Genomic DNA, 10,921 nt, shown 5'->3' with positions numbered 1-10,921 from the left:
AAGAGAGGTTTTGTATGGAAAGGGTTGGAGATATTACTCTCATAGCTCGTCGGAGATGACAGGTTCACATATGCAGTCCCCGGAGAAACGATCTTTGATTGTTAAGGCCCTTTTCCACTAATGGGTAATACGGTTGTTGCTGTTTAAACTAACAGCATACTCATATGGTCACACCGTCAATGCTAGGGGAGGGGGCATAATTCATTCAAACCCTTGGATCCACGTGTAATTTTAGCAAACTACAAGGGAGGGGGCATAATTTTCCCCAAAAAAAAAAATTTTGATCTAAAAAATGGGAAAATGGATCAATAGATGAGGTAACAATTAGGAGTTACAGTGCCAGAATCCTTTCCACCTTCATGCTTGGTTCAGTACCCATTTCAATAGAGTTGCCTTGGACTAGGTAGTTCAATCAGCTTCTAACTCAACTTGGCATCTCATCATCCCTGTTTCATAGACCACCAATACAACAAAGAAAGCAAAACCACATCTAATCAATCAACAAAGGTTTCCTGCAAACTGTGAAAACCAACCAGGTTCCTCAAACCACATGGAACCATGTTCCTCAGCAAACTAAAAGACTTAAGTACAGAGATAAGTTATTTCTACCCCTAAAGAAAAAAAAAAAATAGAGATAATATATAAACGTCATACAATAACACAAATAAATCCCAATGCCAAGAAGATTTCCCTCCATCCCTCATTCATTCTGCCACCTCCTCATAGTCAGTCCAGACTAATATCTTCCCATCCTTGGTTCTTGAGCGATTTGTAATCCAATCTTTCCAGTATACGTTTGATCTCTGACTCCTATGCACATCCTGTGATTCCAAAATCCATAGAGGCAACAAGAAAGTTTAATTATAAAATAATACAGATCCCCAACTAGCCATCACAATAATAACTAGTTTACCCATATTTGAAAACCTTGATGATCCAATAAGGACATTACATTCAACTGTATAAGAACCATTTGAATTCCCACTTGTAAAAGATTTAACTCGACAGAACATTTAGATACTAACTGAAGAACAATAACGATGTTGGGAGAAGGGCAATAAAACAATGATCTGTTATACATCATCCATATGAAGTAGAAAATAATAGCCATTACCGACTCAAGATATTTGCAATCAACTTTTGGAAGACCAAAATCTGAGATAATAGTTTGAAAATATGAAGAAATGAAGGAGCAAGAGTAAACTCAGTATGCAACCCTAAGGATCTTTTAGTAAACTCATAGGAAAGAATCAATTGTAAAAAATCAGTCTCAGTTTCTATATGGAAAAAGGACACAATTGAGGAAATGGTCTAGATTGATCATGTATGTCCATGCTCCGATACACTTGATCGATACATACCCTTAATGAACATTGAACACATGGGATGATCTAGATCCTTGGCTTCTCAAGCTTTCTCGATTATGAATTTTATGTGTTAGAATAATACTTAAATGAAGCAGTTTTATCTCTAGTTCAGATTATATCTTCTATATTTTGTGACGTAAAATGAAAATAGGCCAAAAATTAATATTACGAAATCCATATTATAACTCATGGAGAATGAAACTTCTCTTTTCCCTTATGAGAAAAGGTGAGTGACAAGCTTAGCTGTGAATCTAGCTTCAGACATAATTTGAAGAAGTTGCAAAGAAGTCAATTTTCCTAATTTTTAATTTGTCTATTTTTTTTCTTTCTGACATATGAAGGAAGTAAATATTCCCATCCCTTGTAGTCATAGTCCATCTTTCCATATTGGGCATTGGATATTTGGATTGTTTCAATACCATTCAATCAGTTAAAAAAAAAAATTCAACATCTAGATCCAACTATGGAGGTTCCCATCCAATCACTGGGTCTTTCAGGAAAATAATTGGTGGTTCAAATGGCTTCACCATGGTCGGGATGCGTAGGCCAACATCTTTTAAAATCCTAATTATTGTTGTATTAATTTTTTTTTTTTACAAGTATAATAAAGAATTGAGAAGAACAATGGAAAGCAGAAAATTCATTACAAGTAAGAAGTGATAGAAAAGTTAATTCCAATAAGCAATCAAATATGTTAAAAACCTAGATTTAAAAAAAAAAAATAATGAATAAAAACAATGGTGGTAACATTCAGAAATGGCAAACCTACCTATGCTAATAATAATAAACCAGAAATTGAAAATGTAAAAGATTGAAGCACTTACATACATTGTCATTCAAACAATCTCGTCAGACCCAATTTCTTTAATTTCATCATCATCATCATCGTCGTCTTCTTCATCTTCCTCTGCAGCACAAGTAGCAGCAACAACAGCAAGGGAAACATCACTATTGCCAACCTTTCTATCAACGACAACGGCGTTTGATACGTTAGGTGCCTCAACTTCTGAATAAATACAATCAGGAGCCGCAACTACAAGAGAAGAATTAGAGTGGACAACATCATTTGCTTGACTTTCAGGTTCAAATTTCTCAGCTGGCCATGACCATTCGATTGTGTTCTTTAATTGCTCAAGTTTACAAAAGAACTTGAAGGCTTTTTTCACTCTTTCTTCACCTATTTCAGTTGGATCATCTACATCGATCTCCTTCAGTATGGCCCGTGGGAGGCCAAAGAGGAAAAAATAGAGCATCTCTGCAAAACACTTTTCTAAGAAATCAAATACATCTTTATCCGGATCAGACTGCTTCAGCTCTTGTAGTAAGAATTCAAAAATGATTAGAAATTCAGTTCCAACCAGAGTCTCGTGCTTTTTAGCCAATGACAAACCATATGTTAGTTGCCAAACAGAATTGGATTGTTTTATAACTTCATAGGCATCCCTAAGGGCATGATGTAGCTGATCTAACTCGGAATATTCCTTGGATTCCTTCTTGAATACAAGTGAGTTGATCTTAGTTCGGAACCAATGGTGGGGATTCTCCCATTGTACCCATACATCCTTTGCTGCTGTCCATCTTGTTTTATCGTGCACGCTGGGAGTATCAGTGGTCCTCTGGTCGATGTAATAAATCATTTCAAATGACTCGTTTAAGATCTGCAATATAGATTCCCTACTACGACGGGAGTATCAGGCTCTCTTTGGCCTCTAAACGCTATAGTAGATGACCACATGAACAAAAGCAATAATAAGGTGCAGACCAAGATAATAATGTGTTCTACTGTAAAAGCATAGATCACACCCGTGCCCATTTGTACACACACGTTAACAACCATAGTAATCACCGTCACGCTCAATGCTGCCATATTGCCAAAGCGTTCGGATGTGCCCATAGTTCCCAACGAGGGCATATAAAACCCGAGTGAGGTGCACAACAATGCTGTGCCCGTGAGCTTGGAGAGTTGATCCTCAGCTCTAGGCATGGATGTGGTCAGATCAAGTGGGATTTTTGTAGCTACTGCCAGTACCGTCAGAGTGAATGAGTTCAAAGGAAACAATTTACAAGGCAGAAATGGTTTCTTTCTAATGAATCCATATACCAAATCAAAAGTCATACAAAAGAAGCATACCAGTGTTGCACCTGCGATGTAAAGGCCAATCAAAGGCACAGGTGAAGCATACAATGTTGTATCCAGTTGTCCATTGATACACCCTCCTCTGCCCATGTTATTGTTGTTGCTGCTTCTTCTTCTTCCTCCTCAATTGAAAATGTGAAGTGAAAATTTTGAAGCAATAATCTTTTCTTTTATAGTTTATGTTCAAGTTGAGAAACCTTTACGTTAGCTTCGATTCTAAACTTTTATAATGAAAATTTAACTTCCATGCATGATTCTTTTCTTCAGCCGCTACGGACCTAGAAATGTCAATCTTTCCTTCAGGCCCTTTGGACCTAGAAATGGAAATCATAACCTCATATCATTTTACATTTTTACCACTCCATTACAAATAGAAGTTGATCAGGTGAACGTTAAAGACGTAATTTTCATTTACTGCACTATAGGATAAGAGGGTTTAAATCTCAAATCTCGCTTGCACATTTCAATTTATTTATTTTTTCCCCCCACAAAACCCTAAACTTGTCACTTTCGCACAAATTTTAACCCTGGCGTTTCAGGCAGAGCACTTCTCCTAGCTAGAGATGTCAAAAAAAGTGAGAAACAAAAAGAATGACTCTTTTTTGGTTTGATTTTGGTGTTATTGCTTTTCATTATTTGTTCAACCATCAAAAGAATAGATGCATAAATTAAATGAGGTGATAAATGAAAAGAATGACTCTTTTATAAAGTGATTCTCAGTTCACAGTTCTTTAAAGTGAAAGCCAAAGTGCAAAGGTGATATGCTTATACACCATCGAAAGGAAGGAATTCCACCTTTTTTTTCTCTTCTATTTTTAACTTTTAACTTTTTTTATTTTTTTAAATAATATAAGAGTATCACCTTACCCATTTGGGGAAAGAAACAAAAATTCTATAATAGCCGACAAAGGGAAGAATAGAAACCCAAAAATTACCCATTGGGGAGAGAAGCAGAAATTCTATACTTACCAACAAAGGAAAGAATAGAAACCCAAAAAAACTGAAATAAAAAACCAAAACCCTATCCACATCAAATCCAATAAAACTGTACCGGTAAAAGTGATAAAATTGTATTTTCATTACGCCTTTTTTTTCTTGGTATGTAGGATAAAAAGATTAAATAAAAAGACTTAATATATCATTGTTCCATTGGGAGATATTAAAGTTAGCTAAACTGTTCATAGCCTTATGGGATCTATAAATCATGAGAATGACCACGTCATTGTTAGGCCTGAGTCAAAAAGTGATTAGTGATGATATGTCCAAAAATAGAAGGGTCATGCTTGAAGGCCACAATGGCACAATGTGGTTCTACCTTAAAAAAAAAAGTAAAAATAATAATAATAAATAAATAAATAAATAAATCATTTTCTTTGTCATTGCTCCAGATATCTCCAACATCCCAGTTCTTCAATCTTACCTGCTTCAGTCCAAGATATAGTGCCTTTGCACTTGCCTCAAAAGTTTCTCATGTCAATACATAACCAGTGGACATTGTGCCTATTATTGTTGTTGTTATTATATACTCTTATTTTGCACATTTCAATTTATTTATTTTGTCCCCCCACAAAACCCTAAACTTGTCACTTTCGCACAAATTTTAACCCTGGCGTTTCAGGCAAAGCACTTCTCCTAGCTAGAGATGTCAAAAGAAGTGACAAACAAAAAGAATGACTCTTTTTTGGTTTGATTTTGGTGTTATTGCTCTTCATTATTTGTTCAACCATCAAAAGAATAGATGCATAAATTAAATGAGGTGACAAACAATAAGAATAACTCTTTTATAAAGTGATTCTCAGTTCACAGTTCTTTAAAGTGAAAGGTTTGTTAGTGGGCCAATATGATTACTTTAATCATGCGAAATGGGCTTACAAATGGACCCAAAGTGCAAAGATGATATGCATAAACAGAAGGAAGGAATTCCACCTTACCCACTTGGGGAGATAACAGAAATTCTATACTGAGCGACAAAGGAAAGAATTGCTTACTACAAAACCATAAGAATAGAAACCGAAAAAAAAAACTGAAATAAAAAACTAAACCCAATCCAAAAAAAATCCGATAAAACTGAAAATATCGGTAAAAGTGATAAAATTTGTCTTTTCATTATGCCTACCATTTTTTTTTTTTTTGGGTAAGAAGGATTAAAAAAATTAAATTAGAAGACTTAATATATCAATGTCTGATTGCGAGATATTAAAGTTAGTTAAACTGTTCATAGCCTTATGGGCTATACAAATCATGAGAAGGACCACGTCATTGTTAGGCCTGAGTCAAAAAGTTATCAGTGGTGATATGTCAAAAAACAGAGGGTTTATGCTCAAAGGCCACAATGTGGTTTTGCCTTAAAAAAACACAATTTCTTTGTCATTGCTCCAGATTTTTCCAACATCTAGCTCTTTAGTCTTATCTAATTCAATCCAAGATATAATGCTCTTGCACTTGCCTCAGAAGTTTCTCTTGTCAATACATAACCAGCGAATATTATGCTTATTATTGTTGTTGTTATTATAAATGTGGAAAAATGAAACCGAATCGATACCAACCCAACAATGACTGACATGAACTTGTTAGCTAACCCGATAAAAACTCAAAACCATACCATACCAAAACCAAATATTAGTTTGACAATTCAGCTTTGGTTTTGGCTGTGAATACAAAAACAGATTTGGACCAATTAAAATCAGATCGAACCGACGGTTTAACACCCCTATAAGACCTATACCAGAGTTTTCCAGTCTGAGACTTTTTCCAACCCTACTGAGAGGATATCATGGCATCAGGGCTCAACCATCGTGAAACTGAGGAATCTAACTAATCCTATCAGAATCAAAAGACCTTACCCCTCTCATTTGGTTCCATATTAGGCAATTCACCAATTTTATTTTGAATCCTACGAATAAGGAAACAATCTGAAGGTTTTAAAATTCAGGATAGATCTCAATTTATATCAATCCAAATCAGGATTAGATCGTTCAGGATCATATTTGATTAGACATATTTAGTTTTTCTTTTTCTTTTACTCGAAATATCATTTTTCCTTTGAGATTTTATTCCTCAGATCGTACCAGTGAATCGGTATTGGATAATTTACGATTGGATTTGATTACCAATCCAATCCACGCGATTTCAACCAATCCTATTTAAAAAACTTTGTAAGGCATCAATAATAAAAGCATAAGAAAAAAAAAAAAAGTCTTGACAACTTCATTCACCGATCTAAAACATCTCAAGCCAACATCGAACCATGTTCATCAACAGTTCTACTTCATTTGAAAGATCCAAACACCCAACTGTGATCAAACCTTGTTGACTAGAACTTTTTGCTCCTTTTTTTCCCCCAGCCACATCAGTATGTCCCTTCCCTACGTTTTCCCTAAGGCTGTGTTTGGTTGCAAGAGAAATGGGAAGGGAAGGGAAGGGAAGTGAAGGTAAGCGAAGCAATTTTTTTCTCCTTTTGAGTCGTTTGGTTGCAATAGGAGTGAAGTGAAATTAATTTACCATAGTTGTTTGGTTGGATGTAAAATTGATGTAAAATTTTAAAAAACTAATAATCCAACCAAACTCCTCAAAAGATTTTTTTTTTTGGGGTGGGGGGGAGTACTTTTCAATCCAGAACCCACCTAGCTCCTCAAAATTTATATTGGTTAAGTGAATCAGGTCATTCAAGGTCTGTACCAAATCAAACCAAATGTCATCAGATACTATGTTCTATCACTAATCAAAATAAACCATTTCGTTCTATATATCAAATGAATGTAACATAAATAAATATTTAAAATAATATAAAAGATGATCACAAAGAAAACAGTAATAGATCACAAGTGATAATGACTGAAAGGCCCATTCCAAAAGTCTTCTGGTCAAACAAACCCAACAGGTCAGTAATGCTCCATTTGGCTCAAACCCAAAGTCTTTTGGACAAAACAAACCCAATTGAGTCGCGTGAGAGAGAGAGAGAGAGAGAGAGATCGTAGAGTCATAAGCGGGGTGAGAGTCGCGAGAGTGGGAGAGATTGTGAGAGTAGGGTTTTTTTTTTTTTTCCTATTTTGGTGGGGAAATAAAAAAAAGGAAAATTTTTATGGTCAGGTGAAATTTTTTTCACATATAAAATATATTTTCCTTGCAATTAAACATCTAAATTTATTTTTTCTGGGAAAAAAATTCCACTTTACATAAAAAATTTGCATTCCCCTTACAACCAAACAAAGCCTAAATAGTTTGGTTCATGCAGCTAAATAAATATAAACTATTTCCTTCCTCTACTAAGCCTCTGAAGGTGATAATTGATGCTTCCTCAAGGCTTTCTGCTTTTCCCAGTCTGCAATTGTCAAAAATGATGGAAAATTGGATTAATTTGACTCCAAGGAAAGAAAAAAAAAGAAAGAAATTGTATTAGTCATAGATGAATTAAATAATGTAAGTTCCATATGCCAAAGAGGGGTTGAAATCGTCTGCAATTCCGATCTCGTACAATTCCGTGCAATACCACCTTCAGGGGGTGACACGTGTATTGATACCAATACAATGGTCCAGATCTGATACAACTAATAAAACATTAAATCAGTGAACAAGAATTTAAATCAGATCTGAACCATTGCATTGGTATCAATACACGTGTCACCCCCTGAAGGTGGTATTGCACGGAATTGTACGAGATCGGAATTGCAGACGATTTTTTTCCGCCAAAGAGAGTTTCCTCAAGTTTATTGATGTTATAAGAGATTAAAACCTGAGCTTCCATGCAGGTACTAAGAAGTTCCTTCTGCCGAACACATTTACCGTCATTGTTCTGGTTCAGCAACAAACAATTGAGGAAGGTTACCATCTCCTTCATGCAAGGTTTCCTAGTTCCAAACTTCTTTGGATTTATATAAAAACCACCTTGTTTTCGACCCATCTCTCTTAGACCTACAGAATGCAAGCAGAAAGTTGCTGCCTTAACTGATAAATTGGGGCCCAAATTATATTTTAAACAGAGTTTCAAATTTCAGTATATAACTTGGGCAGGAAACAGAAGAATGAAAAACAAATAAAGACATGCCCATGATAGGAAACACAAAATCATAACAAATTCTTTACTCGTTACAATAAAAACCCAATACTACCCTTGTTTCTGTTCATTCATTCATTCTACTTGGTAATTGGTTATGTTCTTCCCTGAGAAAGTTGGAGCTTCCCATTGTTAGGCGACCTTAAAGCATAGAAGGAACCTAAAATGGTTAAGAGACTTGACAATAATCAGAGCTTAGTAACAAGAAAAGAAAGGATTACTCCCCTCCTCAGAATTTAAGCTACTGGATCAACAACAACAAATTTGAGATCAGCAGCTAAAAAAGGATTGTATTACTTTGATGTACCAATAAAGCATGTAGAAAAGGGAAAAGCATTCCCCAATACGCTAAGATATACTACTGACACTATGAAACCTATTCCTGACGTTCAACAAATGAAAAACTGAATACCCTAGTCAGATCCCAAAATTTATGTATGTAGTACTGGTGATGCAAGACAGGTTTGGGAAATCTAATACATGTCTTCCTTTGCTGTCCCACTGCCTCCTTGCTGTTAATTGATGAATCCCCATCTCTCATTTTATATAGGATCTGCATTAAGACTTTCAATCGATACAACAAATAGTAAAAAAGTAAGATACCTTAGTTGTGTCCATGGTTTTAAGTATCTTCGATACCGATACGATACCCTCCGATACGTATCTTAAATTTAGTCGATCGATACGATACACATCGATAAGATACATGAAATTTTTAAAATCCTTTCGTATCGATATATATCCTACAATACATACTGATATGCATCAATACACCACCAATACACATCGATACGATACAATATGCCTCGATACGACTATGAAAATTATAAAATTGAGGTAAAATATACGTTTCGGTATGTATTGGTACGTATCGATGAGTATTGGTATATATCGATCGGTACATATCGGTATATATTGGCACATATCGGTGAGTATCGATATATATCGGTACGTATCGGTGAGTATCGGTATATACCGATACAGTGCGCTATGGTCATATAATGGCCAAGATGGGTAATTTTTCAGAAAAACATGATTTTTTGAAGGGTTTTTGTTCCAAAGTTGCTGTCAGCCATATTTCTCTCTAACTAAAGTAGAAATCAAGGTTGAGAACAAGGATTTTACATTTATGGGACAACTACAAACCTTTAATTCTTAGTACGATACCCTCAATTTAGTGTTTATGCATAATACATGTTATCAATAGCTTTTTTAACAAACTCTTTATGCAAAAGTATTTAAAAAAATGTTTCCTATCCATTTATGTGTGTATCTTTAGCGTATCTTAGTGTATCTCCGATATAATACGATACTCTCCGATACGTATCTTAATTTTGGCCGACCGATACGGTGACCGATACCGATATTTTAATCCTTGGTTCACAAAGGATAAATCAAAACATAATTGTCAGGCTTATGCATTTTGTACCCTGGAAGGCCCTACAAAAATTGGCTGGAGTGAAATGTTTCTCAGTGCAGGTGAAAACAACAGACAATAGAAACAGAGGAAAAGGATAAATCAAGATTGGTGTCTTCAAAACAGGGAAAACATAAACAGAAATATTTTAGGGATTCATCATAGAAAAAATAAAAAATAAAGGATATACTCCCATGGCAAGAAGCCAAAGAAGAGGAAGAGAGCTAAACAGACATAATAGCAGTTATTACTGGACTAGCTTAACAGTAAGCGAAAGATCAAAGAAAGGATTCTGAATCCTTTGAGCATAAATACAATGAATGAAAAGACTACAAAACAATCCCCATCTCCTAGATACATTTGGCAAACATGGGGTTCTAATGGTCACTTCTTCCTCATCACAGTAGGTTTATATAAACTGTGGTGGATGGAAGTTTATGAATAGGGTTTTGGAGGAAAGGTTGATCCATTGCAAAGTGACAAGACCGGAAGGATTGATCAATTGTGGAAACCATGAACAGTTAATTCTCATGAGCAAATTTGTCCTGTACTCTGCTGAATAATTTGGTCCAAAGTATTCTTTTCTATATGATTGAACTATATGGGCAGGCTATAGCTGATTAACTTTTTCCCTTGCAAAATCATACTGTTCTAACATGAACATAGTATAAGTTAAACAGGTAGAGTATTGTATATGGCGAAGTGTTGGGATTCTCCTCCTTTATCCATTGTTCAAGTTAAGCACAGTAACTCCAGATTTCTACGTGCTTAATGCTTTGCTCTGCTGCACTATGAGACCTTGCTCAATTCATTTTCCCTTCTACCTCCTCTGACCATTAACAGAAGTTAAGATGTTCATGGCATGATCCTGCAATAGTAACAATGCCTATCCTGCTTGAGAAAAAACAACCTTGATAGTTGACTGGCATGTATTTTAAAATTCGTAA

The 10,921-nt window shown here is 35.3% G+C and overlaps 1 protein-coding gene and 1 pseudogene across 2 annotated transcripts; both read right to left on the bottom strand.

Moving 5' to 3' along the window:
- Positions 1-406: 406 nt before the first annotated feature.
- On the bottom strand, positions 407-3,722 carry LOC122061463. 2 transcript variants are annotated; one of them, XM_042624727.1, is made up of 2 exons: positions 2,196-3,722; positions 407-821 (listed from the first exon to the last, which is right to left on the bottom strand). In XM_042624727.1, the coding sequence occupies exon 1, from the start codon at positions 3,002-3,004 to the stop codon at positions 2,204-2,206; it is 801 nt and encodes a 266-aa protein (XP_042480661.1). In that variant the 5' UTR covers positions 3,005-3,722; the 3' UTR covers positions 407-821; positions 2,196-2,203. The 2 variants fall into 2 exon arrangements, with proteins under 2 accessions (XP_042480661.1, XP_042480660.1); XM_042624726.1 differs by having other exon boundaries at positions 2,192-3,721.
- A 3,899-nt stretch (positions 3,723-7,621) lies between these two features.
- LOC122060461 lies at positions 7,622-9,165 on the bottom strand (annotated as a pseudogene).
- Positions 9,166-10,921: the final 1,756 nt, after the last annotated feature.

The sequence above is a fragment of the Macadamia integrifolia genome, chromosome 14 (assembly GCF_013358625.1).
Source record: "Macadamia integrifolia cultivar HAES 741 chromosome 14, SCU_Mint_v3, whole genome shotgun sequence".
Classification (NCBI taxonomy): Eukaryota; Viridiplantae; Streptophyta; class Magnoliopsida; order Proteales; family Proteaceae; genus Macadamia; species Macadamia integrifolia.
The sequence above is the reverse complement of the archived record's forward strand: the minus strand, read 5'-3'. Positions and strand labels throughout refer to the sequence as shown.